This window comes from Euprymna scolopes, chromosome 15, assembly GCF_053919585.1.
Source record: "Euprymna scolopes isolate OS-2025 chromosome 15, ASM5391958v1, whole genome shotgun sequence".
Taxonomy (NCBI): Eukaryota; Metazoa; Mollusca; class Cephalopoda; order Sepiida; family Sepiolidae; genus Euprymna; species Euprymna scolopes.
This window is the reverse complement of record NC_136496.1, coordinates 128,229,503-128,253,199: the sequence shown is the minus strand read 5'-3', so window position 1 is coordinate 128,253,199 and position 23,697 is coordinate 128,229,503. Positions and strand designations below refer to the sequence as shown.

The window sequence follows — 23,697 nt, the reverse complement described above, 5'->3', positions numbered from 1 at the left end:
GGCTGGTGCATCTGCTACTTGTCTCTCACTCCTGGACAGGGTTCAAAAGAGAGTCACCAACCTGATAGGTCCTGAACTGTCATCTAGGCTTCAGCCTCTGTCCCATCGAAGAAATGTTGCATCCCTCTGCCTGTTCTACAAATACTTGAATGGTCAATGCTCTGACGAACTGCAAGCACTTGTACTCCCTCGACGTGACTACCCCCGACAAACCCGACAAGCAACTAAGACCCACCCCTTTACAGTACCTATTTACAATGCCTCCCCACGGGACAGAGTTAGACACCAGAGTCATTTTTTAACATGGAGAAAAAGTACAAAAATAAAAAATTGTCTCAGTCGTGAAGGACAGCTCCTTCACCAAAACAGAACAAGAAATGGAAGTGCAGCATCTGAAGAACAGATGGTATTTATTTGCTCCCCCACCGAGCAAATCAGGCACAAGGCCGACTCTTAATGTGAGGAGTGAAGGGAGGGGGAAGGGGAAAAGGGGACCAGCTTCCCAGAGGTGGGAAATGGGAGCCGGTCAAAGGTCAAGCATGTGGGGCCGCCCCCACATCCGGTCTTTGCCAGTCATAGCTAGTCCTAGCCAGTCACAGCTTGCAGCATCTGCCGGAACAGATACTACACTTTGATCTTGACCAAAGATCCCTAGGTGTAAGAAAGCCTTTTACTCTAATAGTTTCTTCCTCAGAACTGCAAGTCTTTGGAACTCCCTTCCGGGATTCTGCTTTCCCAACTGTACTGATATGCAGAAGTTCAAATGTAATGTGAACAAACATCTTGCTACTCATCTCCCTTCGTAATGCCCCTGAAACTTATGTCCCCGATAGTAAGCCCTACTTCAAAGTGGCACTTGCCTTGTTTGGGGTGAAAATTTAAAAAAAAAAAATTTTTTTTTTAATTAATATTAAGTTTATGTGTCGCTATTTCTGTCAGTTAAATCCACTTTCCAACAACTCTACTACTAACCTAGGTCTGAGTGGCAAGGTCTCCCCCACCCTCACTAAAAAATCCTCTCTCAATCTTACTACTAGCCCTAAATCCGAGTGACAAGCACCTCCTTTCCCCCCCAAAATCTCACTTAACCATATCGTTTCTCTAGTAACATCCATATTGTTCTACTCAGAATCTCTTGCATTTATTGTTGGTAGCATATTAGTTTTGTCGTGGGGAAATCCATTTGCTTCATAAAGGAACTAAAAACTCTTAACTGGTATTCCCTAAGATAATATTAGGACTAGCATAAATATTCGGAAACAAACTGACAGTGATTGTAAGAGATTACAAGCAAAGGACTTGAGACCAAAATTTTTTTGTTTTTGTTTTTGAATTTAAATATACGTTTAAAGGTTGAAAAAACTTCTATGAACTAAAAGGCGGTCAACTAGCGTTTATGCAATGTTCACAACTCCTGTCATTCAACCAATCTATATTGTCTAATGTCTGCACTCAAATTGAGTTATTTTATTAGTTATTAATTTCCTTTATCTTTGTGACAATTGATTGGTGGCTCAGAATGGAGTCAAGGTAGCTTCATAGCTGGGTTTGAATCTCCCAACTGGCAAAAATTGTCATCCTACACTGATGCTTGCGTAAGCATGAAGCACTAGTGTGTGTACGTATAAAAGAATAATTATTTAGTTATAAATATATGTTTTCACAAACGTTATCTTTCATTGTCTTAAGAAGTTGTTGAATGAAATTAATTTTCTATTTATAAACTTTGACATTCAAACATTTGACATAGTTTTTTCCTTCTACAAAAGCTCTTTATTTTATTTTTAATTCCTGACATTTTTAATTTCTGACATTTTTAATTTCTGATTTTTTTAAATTTTTGATTTTTTAATTTCTGATTTTTTTTAATTTTTGATTTTTTAATTTCTGATTTTTTTTAAATTTCTAATTTGTGGGGGTGGGGGCTTGTAATTATTTTTTCGTAACTACATAATGTTCTCTTATTGTAAAGGTTACCATCGAATTTCAACTAAAGTAAAAAATAAAATAAAAGAGGTATTTAGTCGTTCAAATTAATGGGATGGGAAAGTAATTTAAGTGACATTAAAAAATCTCTACATTTTATTTAATAAAAAAAATACTTCATATTCATTGTGTAATTAATAACTATTGAAATTTTTATTATAAAGATTGGCACTTCTACACTATTAGGATTAAATTTCAGAAATCGTAAAACTGAATTTCACATGAAAACAATGGTATCTACGTATTCCTCGTATTTTTAAGATGATTATATCCAAAAATTACAAAAATCGATCAGGTAGAAAATTATAAATTAAAGAAAATAAAAAATAGAATTGGAAGAAAACGATCGTAAGACACAGGAGAGTTCAAAAGGGATGTAACTTTCTGTTTCGATTTAAACAAAATGGCCGCAATTTTTCACCTGCTAATACGATTAAAGTTGTTTTTATTTTAATAATTCAGTAATATTCAGGCAATTTCAACTGCATAATTTGGAAGCTGACATTGTAATTTATTAGAATTGACAAAAAAAATCAGTAGAAACTATTTTTTTTGTTTGTTTGTTTTTTCTGAAAATTCCATTTATCGACTACAAAATTTCGTTCTAATAGTGTAGAAGCGCCTTAAGAAATAATCCTCAGATTTCTGGTGGAGATTTTTTAAGCAGGAATATGCATTTTTTAACAAAGTAAAAAAAAAAAGAACTTTTACTTTTATCATCTGTCCGAAATTATATTTTTTCTTTTTTATTTGTACTTTTTTTCTGAAAAAAAAAAATCTTCAGATTTTAAAATATACTCTTCATTTAGCCCAACACTGGTCCTAAGTTTGGGATGCCAATGCTAAAAAATATAAAAATTAAGAAAATAATGCCTGTATGCGTCATTTTACTGAATCGAGTTATCGTCCTTGGTCCGTCATAATAGTTTCTTTCTTTACACTTAGCCATCATGTTTGCTTGCTTGTTTCTTTATCATCGTGCAAAAAAGATGACGTATTTATTTACGGCTACACTAAATTATGACGTCATACATTAAAACAGAAACGAGAGATAATACGGCCACCGGTGGTGGTGGAGATAACCGTGCACAGTGGATGACATCACTAAATTCTGACATCATCCACCAAACATGAAAGAAGGAGTGGGAGGGGGCCATTTAAGATGATTTATATAGATAATCCAATATCTATGCCCTTGAAATTCTTTTTCTTAACTGTCTTAGTAAAAAAAACAAAACAATAACATCGTTAAAATATTAAGTTACGGCAAGCTTCTTCGTAATGCGAAAGAAATCAAAAATTATTTTTAATTTATTTATCATTTAAAAAAAAAAAAAAGGCCAAACAAAATGAAAGTAAAAACTCCCGAGCAAGTCAGCTATATATAAATAGTCGTAAATAGTCAATGTTTTGTTTAAAAAAAATAATCCAAGGTGCTTGTTAAGATGTAGTCGACAAATCGATGTTTTAAAGAAATATATCGTTTTAAGAAAAAAAAAAACAATATTATGTACGCAATTGTCATGTCGGAAATAGTAATATATCCAAAAATTACGAAAATTCATCGAGTAAAACAACTGTTAAAAAAAAAGTCTTTCGTTATAGATAACAAATATTGTACCTATTTACTATGCCTCCCCACGGGACAGAGTTAGACACTAGGGTCGTTTTTTGTACGTGGAGAAAAGGTACAAAAATAAAAATTGTCTCAGTCGTGAAGGATTTCTCCTCCACCGAAAGAGAACAAGAAATGGAAGTGCAGCATCTGAAGAACAGATACTACACTTTGAGATATTAAATCTTTTATTCATGTTAAAAAATACAGTCAAAATCAACGATGAACAACTTTGATCTTGACCAAATTGTAGCCATGACACAAATTATCTAAAATATTCCTTTCGGAGTTATGTCCCTTGCATATAGCCTACTACTGCCTACTTTATAACGTCTAAGAAAAATGCAATTTTATCCAATTTTTCGTAAAAAATTACTTTTTAACTATAAACAACTTTCTACTCGATGATTTTTCGTAATTTCTGGATATATTACTATTTTCGACATGACAATTAAGTACGTAATATTGTTTTTGCTTAAAACAACATATTTTAACATATCGATCTGTCGACTGTATTTTAATAAGGACACAAAAAAAATCCAATTAAAATACAATAGGAGGTGTCTTTAAACTAACGATCCTTTAAACTAACGCGTTTCAGGTGAAAACATTATTAAGCACTTATGTCACATAAGTTATGTGTCATGTCGAAATCAGTATAAATTCCAAACATTACGAAAAACGATTTAGTAGAAGATATATTTTAACAAAAAATCATCCACAATCCCTTTCTTTAAAAATAGTGGATAAATCAATTCAAGGGTTATCTCCCTCGTTTATCATACTGAATTGGTCTTACAACTCTTGCATATTAAAACATACGATAAAACTCGATAAATTCTATTTTCACTTGTAATTTGTAATTATTTTTCGGTACTTGTACAGTTTAATCAAGACATTAAAAAAATGAAAATATCGAAAAAGGTTATATTGTACGTATCCGTTTTGAACTGAAGATCTCCGAAAAAAAAAATCACTTAGTTTGATCGAGTATTTTTTTTTGTTGTTGTTGTTTTTTTTTTTTTTTTTTTTTTACAGCGGAAAAACACGTTTTTATGAGAGCGCGTTGAAGGCAGACATCTTGGATTTTTTAAAATTTTTGTTTGGAGTTTAGAACACGCCACGGGGAGATAAATCAATTTAAAGCGCCGACACTCCCTTCCCATCTTTAATACTAGCTTTTCTTCCTAAAAAAATCGAACCTTTTGCTCGGTATCATAACAACTTGTTTGTTTTTTTTTTTTTTTCGCTGTAAAAAACAAAAACTATTTGATGAATTAAGTGATTTTTTTTTACAATTTAAACTTTTTTCGATATTTTCATTTTTTAATGTCTTCATTAAACTGACAAGTTCCTATTTTTCTATTGAATAAAAACGCTCTACTAAAGAGTTCCTATTTACAATGCCTCCCCACGCACGGGACAGATTTAGACACCAGGGTCGTTTTTTAATGTGGAGAAAAGGAACAAAAATAAAAATTGTCTCAGCCGTGAAGGATTTCTCTTCCACTGACAGAGAACAAGAAATTGAAGTGCCGTATCTGAAAAACAGATACTACCCTTTGATCCTGTCCCGAAGGCCAAGAGTTGAAAAAAAAAAAAATCTAAGGGAGATAACTCCGTGTTTATCTTTCGTGCTTCAAATTTTCGAAGGCGCACCTGAACACAGAAATCTTTGGTAAGGTTGCAGTCTCTGATTTCGGAATAGTAACAATTCTAATAAAATAATCGAACAAATTTTCCTACATTATTTTCTGATTTATTTAAACCTGAATTATTTCATAAACAAATTATTTAACTTGCCGAAATATTAAATTACGTCGCAATAATAACACCATTCAAAATCGAAACGTAATTCATTACTTTGAAATTTGAAACCCCAAAATAATAAAACGATTCCCTTTTTTAGTTTTGTTCCAAGACCGAAAATGCATTTTAAATACTTAATATTTTATAATATATTTATTTAAATTATTATTCATTCGATTATTTTCTTGGGTGCAATTACAATACTTGAACTAAATTTACTTCGTAACTAAACTAGGTGTGACTGCGATTTGCGAAAAATACGAAACAAGAATTTTTATTTATAAAAGACGTTCTCTTATTTATCTTTTTTTAACAGCATATTTAAAAAAAATCTCTCTCGTTTTTCCTTATTGATATTTTATACTATTTTTTGTTCAAATACTAATTCAGTGAATGATAATATTTAAGACACGCCTCTTAATCAAACGTTTGTTGTTCCATTAAAAAATAAAATAAAATCTATTAAAAATCAATGTTTCAAATTATATTTTTAAAAAGTTAAGAAATGGTAATGTTTAAAGAATCAGCCCCGTCTCTAATGAAGAGGCCGTTGCCACTCGGACTTAGGGTCGAGGAAGGTTTTGAGTAAGTTTGTAAATTAACACAACTACCCCCCCCCTAAAAAAAGACATTCTACTATTTTTCAGGCGATTACGCGTGAACATTGAAAATTTTGGTGTAAAGAAAAATAACTTTAAAAGATTCCAATTATTATTATTATTATTTTTTAGAATTTAGGATGGGGGATCAGTTTCGCATATAAATTTAACATAAAGCGAACCCCATTTTTTTGCCAAAGGATTTTAGTTCTTATGGAATATGTTCCGAGTATTTAAGAATAATCCTGAATCAGTTCTGGAAATGCAGTTTACGATTTAAAAGAAAAAATGATAAACCAAGCGACACTAAGCACATAAAGGATCAAGTTAGGATTTTAAAAAAGTAGCTCCTCAAAAAAAAAAATAAAAATAAATAAAGTTGAAAAAATTTCCTTACAATAACAATAATAATGATAATAATAACAACATAAAATTGAATTTTAAATTGTAAACTGCGGGATTCTTCATCAATACTGACTTTTCATAACAACAGAAATTCTCTGTGTGCTCATTCTTTACAAGTACTGTGTCTTTAGCCAATATGATCTTGACTTATAAAACCCATTTTCGTTATTTCAAGCCAGGGGATCATTTTACATAAGACTGCGCCTGTCTGACTATAGGGCACCCATACTTCTTTTTTTTTTTTAATTACATTTTAATCCCAAACAAAGCACACAAAGAACAATTGCCACTTTGATGTAGGGGGTTACTATCACGGACATAAGCTACAAGGGTACTATGTAGGGAGTTGGGCAGCAAGATGTCGGTTCACGTTACACTTGAACTTCTGCATGTCAGTACAGTTGGGGAAGCAGGGACCCGGAAGAGAATTCCAAAGTCTAGCGGTTCTGGGGAAGAAACTACTAGAGTAGAAGGCTCTTTTACATCTAGGGATCTCTACTGTGAAGGGGTGTGATTTAGCTGCTTGTCAGGTTTGTCAGGAGGTATTTACGTCGAGGGGGCAGAAGTGCTTGCAGTTCATCAGAGCAAGCATCGCTAAAGTACTTGTAGAACAAGCAGAGGGATGCAACATTTCATCGATGGGACAGAGGCTGAAGTTTAGATGACAGTTCAGGACCTATCAGATTGGCGACTCTCTTTTGAACCTTGTCTAGGAGTGAGAGACTAGTAGCAGATGCACCAGCCCAAATATGACAACAATACTCCATACATGGGCGGATGGTGGCCTTATAGATGTACAGCATACTTTCGGGCGTTAGTAGTTTTCTAGCACGGTAGAGAGAACTTGCCTTCTTCGCAGTGGTCCTGGCAATACTCTCAATATAATTGTTCCAACTCATGTTTCCTGTGAACATTAGGCCGAGGAGTTTAAAAGATGTACTTTCAGATAAAGAGTCATTGGCGATTGCTATTGGTGGTAAAGAAGGTTTCTTGTAATTATTGAATGAAACTAGTTTAGTCTTGGCAGCATTGAACGTGACCATCCATTTTTGTCCCCATTCCACTACAGATTATAGGTCATCCTCTAGTGTTTCTGCCATTTCTTTAGATATGTGTTCATTTGTTTTTCTGTCATGTCTGTTATAGAGTGTGTTTGTGACTTGCGGAAGCAATTCCTTCTTTCACGATCTCCAACTCTGTCTGTCGTCTAGCAATGCATAGAATTGCAGAGAATGCTGTGCACCAACGAGCCACTGCAATTAACTTAACCAAGCAAATGATGTGTGGGTGAATGGTGATATACTAATCATCTTTTGCTGGCCAGAAGAGACTGGAAGCCACAACTAAAATAGCCTTAGCCAATCTAATAAATAGAAATGGTACTAGTTAACGATGTAACACCAAGATATTTTGGTTAGCCATATAAGCTGATGCAACTTGACTCCACAACTAAAGCCCCATGAATCAATCTGGCATCAAAGATGTAATAAGTCAGTTGCTGATGATACAAATTCAAAAGTTACATTAAAATACAAGTTAACAGTCAAGAATTCGTAACCACAAGATAAAAACAACAAATAATTTATACCAAATGCAGTAAAATTAAAAATTTTTATTATACTCATATACTTTTAACATGTGGAAACTAAGATTTTAAAATCAATATTTTATTCCAGTGAAGGCTGTCTTATTAACACCAAAAACAACAATGGTGGCCAAGACGATCGCTTAACCTTACAAAACTTAAGCGATTATGTGTGGTTTTACAGAGATTTTAATAGCGAGTAAAGATTCCTTTTCTATTTAATTTCTATTTTGCAGTTTAATGTATAATTCTCTGTTTATGTTTCACGGCTGATATAATTGGATTCCTTTTTATATGCTTTGAATTTTACACTTTTTAACTTTATTCATACAACTTCTACGTTTGCAATATAAATATTTATTTAGTATGCCTAGGATTTATACTGCATTTATTTTCTTGGTTTTTAAATGACTAAACGCTTTTTTAAATATATATCAGCCACAACAGCAGTCTGTTGTATTTCGATGATATAGGTGGAGTATACTTAACACCTGTGGCATAAATGTGAGGCCAACCAAATCACTCTCTTAAAAGGCCTACTACAACTCACACATATGTAGGTCGCTTCAGCAGGGGAGGTACTGATTCCAGCTTGTGAAATCTCTTGTCCTTCCACAACTGTACATTTTTTTTGTTTGTAACATTGTAAAAGCGTCTGCTGTGCTAGCCACCACTATATATATATATATATATATATATATATATATATATAAAGTGACCTTGTCTCACTAAGAAACAGTCTCTATCAAACTACTCTGTCAATTTTTGGTCTACAAGCTTAAAACTTGATATATATTGGATTTGGACCTATCAAACAAATTAGATTTGGTTTTTAGCTGAGAAAAATAGCTAAGGGGTCAAAATCACGAAAAATATTGGAACATGGAAAGCGTAAGTCGACTAAACATTTTATTTTTACACATGTGCAAATATACATTTATATCTAACAACATTTTTTAAAGTTTTTAAATACATATGGACTTAGATCAGACGTTAATGAATAAGGCTGGAAAACTACACGTTTTGGTTTCGATTTTGGCTGATGACACCCAAGTCATATTCTTTTTTAAAACTTTTAAAATTATTACTTCATTACAATACAGTACTCAGTTCATAATAGTATATATATATCTATATATATATATATATATATAGTATATATATACATATATAGTATGTATATATATATATATATATATGTATATATATATAGTATGTGTATATATATATATATATACGCTTTGTGTAAACAAATCAAACGGAGGCATTTGGACGATATCAAAACATTGTTAATTCACTAACCAAACAGCAGTCACCGTATAGTGTAATGGTTAGAAGCTTAGACCGTCATTTAGGCAATCAAGTTTCGATCCTGGCTTGAGGTAGTTGCCTGTCTAGCCACACTGATGAGCTGTGAAACAGCGAAACAGTACTGTATGTGGATGACTATAATGCTCCATATCTTGGGTTGAGCATATCGGGAAGTGATATACAAACTGCTATTAGCATATTAAGCGATGCTCTTTGTGTAAACAAATCGAGCAGAGGTATTTGGACGATGTCAAAACATTGTTAATTCACTAACCAAACAGCAGCCACCATATAGTGTAATGGTTAGAAGCTTAGACCGTCATTTAGGCAGTTGAGTTTCGATCCTGGCTTGAGGTAGTTGCCTGTCTAGCTGCACTGATGCGCTGTGAAACAGCAAAACAGTACTGTATGTGGATGACTATATATATATATATAAAACTTAGTATTTTTAAATCAATATTAACAATTTGCTTACCTACAAACACGAATGTTTCATGCTTTAGAATTCATCAGTGTAGGAATTAATAATTACTGCTGGTCGAGAAATTCAAATTCAAGTCCACAAAACCACTCTTGACCTTGTAGGCTAGTATCTTTCCTCCAACGGCAACTAATAAGTGAATAGAAGAAAATTAAGAACGAACGAATGTTAGATGTAGTCTCCACTCTCTAATAAAAGCCGAAAAAATGCGTATTTGTTTTTATTTTAATAAAATATGTTAAATTTCATCCTGTTGCTCAACAGTTACTGAGTAAAACACATGCCTTTTTCTAAACCCCGAATGAAACGTTTTCTCGTGGTGAGAAGCAAGAAAGCAAATAGCAAGTCAGACAACCACCTTAGACATACCCCCGCCATCTGAAATGAATTCATTAAAAAATCATCCATGTTATAATAAACAATAAATACTAGGTATTTTTTTCTTCTTAGATCATCAAAAATACTGAAATATTATAATCTCTATATAAATAAAATGAACTCATTTTTTCCTGTCTGATTTTGACCTTAATATGATTAAAAATCAAGATATTTCATGCAAATATAATATGCACAAACGGCAGAACAATATCTGAGGTGTGTTATAGGCTTATTTTTCTCAAATTCCTCGATAATCTTAGATTTCTATACTTTTTCTGCTGAGAAGTCACGGCCAAAATTGGTTAAGATCAATGGAAGTGGTAAAATATTTTCTCTCTAATAAATTCCTCCTCCCCCTGCCACCACTTAACACCGTTTGGGGATCGTTCATAAGGAACAGTTGAGAAGAGAACACCGGTTTGGCTTCGTAATTCTTTCATGTGAAGTTATTTAAAATCACTAAACTAAGCTGCAGTGCTCTGTGGCGTAGTGGTTAGCGTGCTGGACAATTCACATTATATTTTCACGTTCGCGCCGACCTACCGTAGTCGTTTTTTTTTTTGTTTTTTTTCCTAAACAACTGGAATGGACTTTTCTTGGTGGCCGAACTGTTAACGTTGCAGATTTTTTTTTTTTTTTTTTTTTTCATACTTTATTTTCCTACTTTTACTCATGACTCCCGGTTTGATCCTTCCTACTTACCTACCATAACATTTTTTAAAACTCCCCCCCCCGTCCCGGAAACAAACACTCGGGTAACGCCGGGTACCCCCGCTAGTATTTTAATATATTGAGATAAATAGCCTGTGTGAACATTGGTGAAGCATTCTTTTGTCATTATTTGACAGATAGAGCAATCTCTTGGACACATAATATCGAAAAATAAGAAAAAATCGTCAATTATTTCATGTAGAAATATTTTGTTTGAAGGGTGGGGGTCATGTAAAATCTTGGTTTTGACACTGGTAAATGCGCATGCACGAACGGTCAATTTGTTGTTTCCTTTTAAAAAGCTAAATTTGCAACATCATAACATCTGTGTTGTCGTAGGCCAATCGATAGCATGTTCACTTATGAACTTAAGTTATGCAAGTTTGCACCCAACACACTGCATTTTTTTTCTCTCCTATCTTTTAAAATTCTCAACTTTCTTACGCGCATCCACCACGTTGCATTTTTTTTCTTTCAATAACACAATAAGACTATAAGATGACACTTTTTTTATTGAACTGTATTTTATGATCAAGCAATGCCCCCCAACCAACTCAGAACTATAAAAGTTGTATGTGTGTAAAAGTCAAAAGCAACAAAACAAAAACCCACAAAATTGCCATTTTCTTGATCAGCGTTGTCCTGTATGAATAATATTTAAAATTTAGAAAAAAAATATTCACTTTTTCACTTGAAACTAATACAAATTTTGTCAAAGGGAGTTTTGTTTTTCAGCGTTACTTCCCTTATGGCAATTCACTCCTTAAAGGAATATATATATATATATATATATATATATATATATATATATATATATATATATATATATATATATATAAAGAAGTTGTCTGTGTGTGTGTTTTGTATGTAAATCCAGACAACGCTGAGTAGCCCTGTTAATACATGAAAAACGAAATTACTGACGTAATTCTATGAATATTTTAGTAACGTAGTTAAATAAATAGTGAGTGGGAACACTGGTGAAGCATAATAATTTTTTTTTTTTGTAAATTTTAATGAATGGAGTACTCTTGTATTTTATCATGTCAGAATGAACTATTTGTATGTTTGTGTTATGTGGATTAATCGGATAACTGTACAAACTTTGGATGTTATTTTCTTGACGTTTTAGCCAATTTAACCTTTGACCTTCTTCAGGTGTATCATATCAACTCAAGAATCTATATGGAATTGTGAACGGAACCGTTTATACATGAGAGTGGCTTACTCTTGTTCTGTCACCCATAACTGGGTAAAAATAAGTAATTTGCAATTATATTCTTAGTACTGAGGATTGAACCTTTAACCTCCAGAAGACTGTCACTTAAGACTGATTATTACTTAGCACTTATAGCTGTTGCATCATGGGTCCTTGTAGAAAGGCCTGTGGCATAAAGGTTCAATTCTCAGTGCAGGCGATACAAATAACTTTTTGTTTGTTTAGCATAAAATGCATTTTTCAAAAATCATGTTTCTAAAGATGAATCAAAAAATAAACTCGGGTGACCATTTTAGTGTTAATTTTATGTTTATTTAGCATCGTGTTTCCCTTATCCAAATTACAAATTACTTCAAACTTTTACCTTGTTATGGCTGACAGAACAAGAGCAAGTTACTTCCATTGATTAAGTAATGGGTTCAGTTTCAAATGTCGTACAGATTCCCAAGTTTGACATACATTTTTCTGAGTTAAAAAAATGCAGCTGAAGAAGAACAAAGATTATATCGGCCGAAACGTTGTTAAAATAACATCCAAGATGAGAACAGTAGTCTGAAGAATCCAAATTATCCTTGCGTCAGAAATTCCGAAATATTTGAATTTTTATTCTTCAAATTTCAGTCGATGATCCATGATGTTTTGGAGAAAACTTCTCATCTTGGTGCCACACCAGAATCGGAGCTCTATACATCGATTCCATTTGAGTGCACAAAATGGCATAAAGAACCTGCTGAACCAATCCCAAGTTTATCGTCCATTCTCAGAAAATCCTCCAGTTTTCAATGCAAGCTTTAATATGCTTTGTCGGCATCATAAAGCGACTTTGCATCCCTTTTGGCAAAATCAACCATCAGTAAAATGCTCAACCTCGACAACTACATCACAACAAAATATACCATTGGTTGAAAATGATCAACTGACTCATGTTGATAAATCTGGCAAGGTCAACATGGTTGACATCAAGGAGAAACCAGTAACTCACCGTTCAGCCAGGGCGACTGGAGTAATCTCCCTTGGCGAGACTGCCTTTCATCTGCTGCGGGAAAATCAGATGAAAAAAGGGGATGTTCTCACTGTTGCCGATGTTGCAGGAGTCATGGCAGCCAAAGAAACGAGCCGATTGATTCCATTGTGTCACACGATCCCCCTGACTAACGTGAATTTGACTTTTTTGTTGGATGAAACAAAATATAGCGTAAGAGTGATAACAGAGGCGAGCACACAGGCGCAGACGGGGGTTGAGATGGAAGCTCTAATGGCTGCTTCGGTGAGCCTCCTCACCATCTATGACATGTGCAAAGCAGTGAATAAGAAAATGGTCATCAGTGATGTTCGGCTCATCATGAAAATAGGCGGCAAAGAAAACTTCTATGGACACGAAGATGATCTGGATAGTTCCAATCTATGAAAGGAAATTATGTTTAGGCAGCCATTTTTTTTTGTCCTGAAGTGTTGGTGTATCAAAATAGTTTATTTAATCAAAGAATTTTCGAACTACTATTATTGATTGAACAAAAACTTCAAATTACTGCAAAATAAATTTTGAATAATTTACTGTTCAATTGTTAGAGGGGTTTAATTTGCTCTGTCAATCAAAATAAATGCAAAAGATTTTTATTTCATTTATCATACCTATATTATGATCAAAATGGCTTACTATTATTGAAATCCATGTTACAGTATAACTATTTGAAATACAATTTATATAGCAGAGAGCAACAACCCAAACACATTTGTATGCCTCATTGGCATAATTATTTTTAAACAGTTCATAATAAATTAATATGTAGCATTATTAATTTATAATTTTACTGTCCTATTTTAATGCGTATATGCAATAGTTTCCTTGATATTAACAGTAATTAAGTTAAACATTACTAAAACTTTTCCTAAAATATGTTCATTATTTTTCAAGGGAGATAATTCAAACGAAAACTTCGTTTTTATATTTGTAATCATTTTTTATTAAAGATATACCATATAAGAAGAATACTTAGAGATAGATTAATGGATGGGAACATTTTTCTTTGTTAATATAAAAATGACTTTTTCGAAAATCCTGTTTATAAAGATGGGTCAAAAAATAAACTTGGGATTGTCCGTTTTAGTCGGGTTAGTCTTCTTATGTTTATTTAATGTTGTTTCTCTTATCCAGATGTCAAATTTTTTTTTTTTTAATATTTTACAAGCTCTCCAGTACTCACAGTTCAGCAAATCAATTGTCTCCAAATTGTCCAGGTGTTGGGTTAGGCTCAATCTCCAGTCATCACATTTCATCTCATAAATTGTCTCCAAATTCTACTCTACATGGTTTGTCTAATTACCTGCTTTTGAATTTTCCTTGGTCCTGCAAATCTAGACATTCATGTTTCTGCAATAATTTATCCAGAAGAATGACAGAGAAAATTGACCCCATCGCCCTGCTAAAATTAATTTTTTAAATTTATTTTTTGAAAATATGAAAATTATAGTAATTCCAAAAATTTTAATAAAAACAAATATATAGGTATTTAATAAGAATGTAAGCAATGCAGTAAAAAAAAATGATGAAAAAACAAATAATTGAAGACTACATACATGATATTTTACTTTCTTTTTTTTTTTTTCATTTATTCGTAATAGAATCAGAAATGATAGAAAAATATCCATCCTCTCAGATTTCTATAAATATTTTTTTAATATTCAAAATATATGTATATGGAACTATTCTATTTAAAAAAAGTAATTTAAACTTTCATATAAATAATTTTCTAAATACTTAAAATATATTCATATGGAAATAATCACAAATTTTATAACATAATTTTGCATAAATAATGTATCATAAAACAAAGTAAGTTCAATTGAATTATGAAACAGAAAATTTTTTGGATAACACAAGAAGTGTTAATAACTTTCATACATTAATTATGGCAAAAATTTGTGATAAAACGTGTGAAAAACAAATATATTTCCAAAACCATTTATAGAAATATAAATAATAAAAATATATATATAGCAAAAAAAAAATATTGTTATAATATTTTTCTTTACAGTTAATAAAACTTAAAATTTAAGGTAGGGTTTCTTTTCTTGTCGGCTTAATTTCCTCGGCGACGCTCGGCTTACTCTGGCTGTTGACATCATGTTTCGGGGAAAGCTGGGCGGACTCTGAGTTACGTCTGGATCACTCTCTGCATGAGTATCAACTTTTCATGCATTATTTATGACAAAATTCTGTGATAAAACTTGCAAAATAAATATATTATTTCAAAAAGACACCATTTATAGAAATAATAAAAATATATTTATATAAATATAAATAATAAAAATATATTTATATAAATATAAATAATAAAAAATTTTCATTCATTTGGGTTTTTTTTCATGATAACACTAGTGCTAAAAAAAAACTATAAAAATGTAAAAAAATGAAAGTTTATTTTTTATTGTTTTAAATGTTAAAACTAAAATATTTTTTTTAAATAAATTATTTCCACATGGTTTCATATTTCGTTTCATGTTTAGTGACTTCCATTCCATATTTGAGTAAACCGAGTCCACTTCCGGTGTTTTTACTTTGAGTACTGAATTTTTGGACATAACTTCAAATTCTATTAATAATTAAGTGAAAGATTTACTAAAAAAAATGCACTTAACTTTGGAAGAAAATATCATATATATATATTGTCTTCAATTATTTTTTTTTTTTGTTCATCTTTTTCATTGTTTCATTTTTCTGCATTGCATACATCCTTTTTAAACACCTATGTACTTATTTAAAAGTAATGCTTCAAATAAACTACAATAATCAAAAACAATTTATTAACAATTATTCTGTATACATCCACCTTGATGAATCTCTCTAACTAAAACTCAGAATGTCATTTAACGCTCCCTGCCATGAAGAAATTTAACGCTTCGTGCAGCCCGTTAATGTTATAACTCTATTTTTGTTCAACAACATTTGTTCATTCCATAGATGGCGCCTCCAGTTGATCATGTGACAAGTGTTAATGCTGCGTATCAGACACTTCAAGTAAAGTACGTAAAACTTGTGCGTATATTTCAACATTTTCGACCGAAAAGGAGTTAAAAGGAAACCTGTCATTAATCAGTGACACTCATTATATTTATTGATATTTATCAAACCTTTCACAAGATATTATAATAAATTTAAATTTTATTTTATTCATTTCTGTTTTTATTTATTCAAATGAATGTTTATTCTTACACAATTGTTAAAATATTCCTCCATTTTATAATAAAGGCCAATGTGTATTGTATATATGAGGGGTGTGCAATAAGTAATACCCTGACCCACTTCCCATAGAAGTAGAGCAACGAAACTTGGCACAGTTATTAGTCTTTCTCGACATAGGAACCACCCAGAGTTATGCATTTCTCCCATCGTTTGATGCAGCTCCGGAGACCGTTTTTGTAGAACACCCCAGGTTGGTCCTCCAACCACAACGTGACTTCAGAAATGAAGGCTGCATCATCTGGGAAACGCTTTCCTTTCAAAAACAACTTCATGGCTGGGAAGAGGTGAAAGTCAGAGGGTGCAAGGTCAGGAGAGTAGGGAGGATGGGGAAGGATTTCATAACCACACCCGTGCTTCTGATCTGGCGACATGCGAGTTGTGGACCGGAGCATTGTCCTGCAGGAGGAGAGTATCTTTGCTGATCTTGCCCCGCCTCTTGATTTTGATAGCTTCCCTTAATTTCCTCAAAAGTGAAGCATAATAGGCTCCTGTAATTATGGTACCCTTTGCCAGGAAATCTGTCATCACTACTCCGTCCTGGTCCCAGAAGACTGTGAGCATGACCTTGCCAGCGGAGGGCTGCACCCTTGCCTTCTTTGGAGGTGGTGAGTCCAAGTGTTTCCACTGCATTGACTGGGCTTTGGTCTCTGAATCATAGTGATGGACCCCGGTTTCATCCTGTATAATCAGTCTTTTGAAAAACTTTGACTCATCTTGTTGGCACATCTCCAAATTCATCCTCGAGCACTCTACGCATTCTCTCTTCTGGAATGGTGTGAACAACCTGGGAATCCATCTGTCAGACACTTTATGCATTTGCAAATGGTCATGAATGATAGTTTCCATAGACCCTGTACTAATCTTGACATCTTGGGCCATTTAGCGAATAGTAATGCGCCGATCTTCCAAAATGGCAGCCTCAACTTGACGGACAGATGCCTCATCAATGGCAGAAGGGGGGGGGTGACCAGGTCTGGGAGCTGTTTCCACAGACTTCCGATCATGTTTGAATTCACGATGCCAGCGTTTTACAAGGTCATATGATGGGGCATTATCACCATAAGTTTCTTTCATTTCATCAAAAGAGTCTCCTGTGGTATGCATCCTTTGAAATATAAAAACCAGATCACTGCTCGACATTCAACAGACTCCATTTCACACCTGACTCAGTTCAAACACCTGTAAAACAGAAACCACAATTAGTTCAGAGCTGTAATTTGCCACATAACTCGTGGAGATATAAATCATTGCACATGCAAAATTTCAGCTAGATCAGACAACTGGAAGTGGGTCAGGGGCATTACTTATTGCACACCCCTTGTAGCTCTATCTCTACTATTATATAAAATGAACTTTGTGTGTGTAAGTTCATTCCCTATACACTCGAAAACGGTTGAGCTGATTTTTATATTATTTAACATGAGGGTATTTTATGTGCCTGGCAGTGTTCTTAAATAGGTTTTGTATCGGAATTTCTTTGATAAGTATTGATCATGGAAATAATCCGATGAAAGAAGGAAGGGCGATTTTGACCAAAATTACATCTTACACAGTCTAACAACACATGCGCATTTGAGAAGTTTTATTACCAAACAAGCCAAAAGGCCCAACATATAAAATCAACTTTGATTTGATATGACAGGCGTGCGTTCAAAATGAATGTTTCTGTTTAAAGCACGATTGCACCATGATACTTGACTTTTGGATTTTAAACTTTAATTCAAGCCATTATATATATAAAACATAATTTTATAATATCAACAGAAGTTCTCTACAGTGCAATGTAGACAACAATATATTGTGGACTAAGTCACTGTGAGAAGGATATGAAGTTTCCTCCTGGTGCACCATGATAGGTTTCCAACTAGAGAAGGCATTCAATCAATTTAATTGAAAACTGGTCGCCTTCACTGATTTCTATGACAATAAAAATATGGGAGTGTGAAACATTCGTTAATCATTCAATCCCGGGCAACGTTGAGTCTCCTTGCTAGTATACACACACACACACACACACACACACACACACACATATATATATATATATATGTATATATCATAATTTAATAATTTTCAAATCTAGAATTTTTATTATATGTAAGACAAAGAATACATGTATTGAAACGTATTCTTTGTTTTGCAATAACAATTGTAGATTTGAAATTTAACCATTTCACATCATAAAATTTAAATTACTAAATTATGATTTATTTGCTCTATCTGGTATATTGAGCAATTTTTTATTTAGCTGGGATTGTCTTTATAAAACAATAATATTTTGTAAGACCAATAATCACTGGATTTCCATACCAGTAAATCTATTGCATTACATTATTCTAAAGAATTATATATTGTGGCGAAGATTATGGGAATGCAAGCTTACCTCTTAAACGACATTGGTGTGCGCTTTGCCAATGCAGTGTCATGATGCTGAAAAAGGTCCAAGATGGCGCCTGCAGCTTTATATAACAATGCAGTCTCACAGAATATTGTGTGCTCTCGTACGTATGCAAATTTGGAGGATTCTGTCTTTTATAAAAACAGGCCACTGGAGTAGATGGTGACAGATGTGAAAACGAGTCTACGGAAAGTACTGACGACACTGCTGCAGTGAGCTGAGGTTTCGTGTGCTCTTTTTTCTTTGTAACAACAAGCTATCTTGGTGTACATTTTTACCATGAACAGATGAAGCTGATACCAGAGTTTGACGGGTCCCCGGCTAGTCATTCCATGGTTGAATGGCTGGAGAAGGCCGAGCACGTTTGCTGGTTGTGCAAAATTAAGGTTTCAGCTATGGTCATCCCATCGAGGCTCACTAACGGGGCTTATGCCATGTACAACCAGCTCGGGGATGAGGCGAGAATGGAGCAGATAAAACAAGCGTTTTACGGAGCATTCAGTGCGGACCCTTTTGTTGCCTGCAGGCAATTCTCTGAACCTCGGCTTGGGTCAGGGGAGATTGTGGACGTCTACCTGGCCGACCTGAAGAAGCTTGCTGAACCCTTCAGCGGTGCAAGTGACCGAATATTGGCATGCGCCTTTTTGTCTGGCTTCCTGGATGACACCAGTCAGCTGTTACAGGCGCCATCGAAGCTCAATGAGTTTGGGTTGGAGGAGTTATTGGCTAGAGCCCGAAACATCATAAAGGACGATCTGGGGCAGCGGTTGACGCACTGGAATCGCCTACAGAGAGCCCACACCTCTCACCCTGACGTGGTACCTGTGCAGTGCTTCAGCTGGCGTGGTAGAGGGTGAAATGTCGTCCTTAGGGGTGACGTTATACCAATAGATCGTCTCAGGCAGACTTGTTCCTCATATTGAGAAAACCTCACATCACCGGTGCCGTCCACGGTGATTCCACCCAGCTGTGTAATACTATCCATTCCAAGGAGAAGGTCATATCCAAGAAGCTCCCTGTTAGCCACCAACACCTTCACAGCCACCAGGGGGACCATTGCCAACGCTTATATGGACAATGCTTACCCCACAACACACCAGCGAGCCTCCGCCAATGGTTAATACTCGGAACTTCTGTTTCGTCCATGCGGTGCAACATTTCTTTTGTATGAGAGTTTGGGTGCATCTGGTGACAACCAGCGCTGAGTGCCTACACTCATCAACTTGCACTATCACTACAGAAAGCGCCTTGTTCAGTGTTGCTTTGGGGGGGGGGGAGGCTGGCACCACGGCTTCCTCCCCTTGACCGTTCCCCGGACAGTTCTGTGCTACGTGGCCTGGCTTGTCGCATCAGTGACAGCGTCCGCGTCCTCGTTTCCATGCTCCATAGTCCGGGGTGTGCTTCGCACCACTTCTGCAGTCTCTGGCGAAGTGGTTGGGGCCGCCACATTTGTAGCACCATGGGCTCTCTGTAGGCGATTCCAGCAGGAATTGCTACCCTCTGATGAGAAGGAATTCTATAGTGGTCTATTTGACATTTGCCTTTAAAGTCGCACATTGAGGGGATCATCCATCATCCAATCTATTTTTGGCACTTTTTTACAACCATAAAATGTTTCAATCATAGTCATTTGTTTTCCTAGTTTTTGCATATGAATTACAAAATATCTGATATTTCCCCAAATATTTCTCTTTGGTTTTCATACATAAAGTAAATTTCACTTTGTATAAGGATTATTTGATACTAGAGATATTCATAATCATACCCTATTTCCAAAAGAGGGGAGATATAACATATGAGAAATATTGGGAATCAAGTCTCCTCTTGCTGTTATTTCAGATCATTTGAAACCATAGCAGCAAATTTTAGTCTTCCCTCCATCAAGGCCAGAGGTTTTGGGGAGAAATATATATAAGAGCAAACAGTTAATAAAACATGTTAAAAAACACTTTGAAAAAGAGTTAAAAACATATTTAATTTGAAAAGGAAACACTAAATAAGTGGATAGTCCTTAATCCGCGGAGTTTCAAAGAAATACTTTCCTTCTCATCAGAGTGTAGCAATTAGCAAAATGCAGGATCAGATTTTGCCTGCAAAAGTATTTGATGAAACTGCAAGTAAGTCAAAGATCTTACTTGATAACAAAAAGTGAAGCAGAGGGAATAGGGTGAAGAAAAAGGTGATTTCACGTGAATGGATTTTATGTGTGTGTGTGTGTGTGTAATTGTGGAAGGTAAAAGGAGGGAAGTATGATTCTCTCCAAAAACCTCTACTGGCATAATGATGATTCATTAAAATTGTGGGGTCTGTGTACGCGCCTAGTCCACAAAGTATGGAAATAAAAGATTTAAAAATTAAAAAAAAAAACGTTTACAAGTGTTTTTGATATAGATGTACATAATACTTTGATAAGTATGTTTTAACTTAAATAGGGATGGTATAATAAAATTGTGGGGTCTGCGTTTGCGCCTGGCCTCCATAGAATGGAAATAAGCACAAACTTTAATAAAGACTTTTCATATCTATCTGCGTAAGTATACTTTGATAATTATGTTTCAGTTTGAAGAAATATGGTATAATAAAATTATGGGGTGTTCATTCGCACCTGACCTCCATAGAATGGAAATATGTCACAAAGTTTAACAAGGTTTTTTAATATAGATCCACAGAATATTGTGATAAGTGTTTCAGTGTAAACAGGTATGGTATAATAAATTATGGGGTTTATCTATTTTATTTTTACTTTCATCATATTTTTTCTCTGGTTTTGATACCACCAAATTCGAAGCTATCTCTTTACAACCCTTCCTTTACATAATCTATCATACTTTCATAAATCAGAGTCCATTTTCTGTAGGGTGTTTTTGAACCCAGTCAACAATGGGTACTTTTGCTAGCATATATATATATATATATATATATATATATATATATATATATATATATATAGGCAGAATTTTTTCATTCTAACATTTAAGTTTGGTAATTTTTTAGATAAGGATCATTTGGATCGTTTGAACTACTGTTCTCATCTTGCATACTATTCTCACAATGTTTCGGCCGATGTAAACTCCATCTGTATCTTGTTGAACTTCAAATTGTCTCTGTCGAACTCTGGAATATGTATAGAATTTCAAACGAGACTTTATTTATTCCATTTTTCTCGTTCTGTCAGCTATAACCGAGTAGAAGTCTTAAGTAATTTTTATTTTTGGGATTCATCGGACGACTGTTCTCATCTTGAATGCCATTTTCACAACATTTCGGTTGATTTAACCTCCAACCTTCTTCAGATATATCTTGTTGAACTCGAGAATGTTTCTGTTGAACTCGGGAATTTGGACAGAATTTCAAACGGAACCCTTTATTTACTTCATGAGGGTAGCATGTTCTTGTTCCATCTGCCATGACTGAATAGAGGTTTTAAGTAATTCGCCCACACTGAGGATTGAACCTTCAACGTTCTGGAGAATATCATTTTTACAATTGATTTTTTTTCAAGTACACTAACCACTGCACCACGGGTCCTCTACTGTTTGCTGTCCAGACCTTATGGCCAGATTCTTGATACAGTATGGTGTTTGGAACAACTTCCCCAAGACTGGAGCGAAGCAATAATCTTCCCCTTCTACAAAAATAGCGACCATCATGATTACTGTAACTATAGAGTCTTAAAAAGCGACTTTGATCTCGCCAGGAAATAAGATGATCCATGAAATTGCAAATCTAATAAGCCATAATTCGAACAATTTTTCTCTATGGATGTGAGATCTGGCCATTGTACTTGTACAAGAACAATCTTCATTTACTTGAGGTCTTTGACCACTACTGCCTCTGCTGTATCTTGCACATTTGCCTCTCCGACCAGATCATCAACTCGACCATCTGTGCTAAATGTAACATTCGTGGAAAAAACTCTGCTCAAAAGGAGACTCCGGTAGTTTGGTCACATGCTACACTAGACTGGTGAGGAGTTTATCTGTAAATTGGTGGCATCCAATGCATCCACTGATTGTAGGAAGTGTCAAGGTGGCCAACTCAAGGCATGGATCCCAATGGCAAAGCTAGACCTGGAACTTGTATCCGATGCTGGGATCACAAATTGCTGAATTATGCCGTTGACTCTGCTGCTGATCGACGAGGGTAGACAACCTTGACACATGATGCGGTTAACATCATTGGAGCTTGCTCAACCCACCCTGGGTGAATACCGCTACAAGTAAATAAATCTGCCAGGATGCTCTACTAGTCTGTATTTCGTTTAATCAGCCAATCATATTCTTGTGAGGATACATGCCTATTCATTACATCATGTATATTTTGAATCTGCAAAATATTTTAAATTTGTATTTGTTTTATTTGTTTTACCATTTGAGAAATGAATGTCTCATCACACGTTAAAAAGATGATTCAATAAAAAAAAGTCCAAAATTTTTCCAAATATTTATTCTTAAAGAAAATATTAGAACTTGAAAAATACAACACAAAAAAATGTCATTACATTTTGGAGAATATGATTGAAAAAGTATCAACATTTGTTATCTATTTTTTTTTTCAGCAGTTTATATGATTTTGGTTGTCATGTTTTTTATGTTTAGTTTTTGATTATCTTCAAACAAGGCATATTGCTACTTCAACATAACAGGCTCTTGTAATAGGAGTCAGATTTGTAGGAGGACAACTCAGATGGGGAGTGGAGCAGCAAGATGTTTTGCTTTTTTTTTACATTGGATGTTGATACAGTTGGGGAAATAAGGAGCAGGGAGCATTCCAAAAGAAATTGACCAAGGACAGAATATCAGAATAATAAATCTTGCATAATCTTCAAACCTGAAGAGGTGGGATTTTGCTGCTAATAGGGTGGATCGCAGGTATTTATGTTGAAGGGATACATTATTTTGTTCTCTGCTGATCAGGTGAGACAACTCAAAACAACAAAAAATTCAAATAAAATGGA

At 34.3% G+C, this 23,697-nt stretch overlaps 1 protein-coding gene across 1 annotated transcript; it reads left to right on the top strand.

The window, feature by feature from the left end:
- Positions 1-4,989: 4,989 nt before the first annotated feature.
- LOC145294130 (cyclic pyranopterin monophosphate synthase-like) lies at positions 4,990-14,206 on the top strand. Its single transcript, XM_080141237.1, has 2 exons — positions 4,990-5,279; positions 12,721-14,206. The coding sequence occupies exon 2, from the start codon at positions 12,731-12,733 to the stop codon at positions 13,505-13,507; it is 777 nt and encodes a 258-aa protein (XP_079997363.1). The 5' UTR covers positions 4,990-5,279; positions 12,721-12,730; the 3' UTR covers positions 13,508-14,206.
- Positions 14,207-23,697: the final 9,491 nt, after the last annotated feature.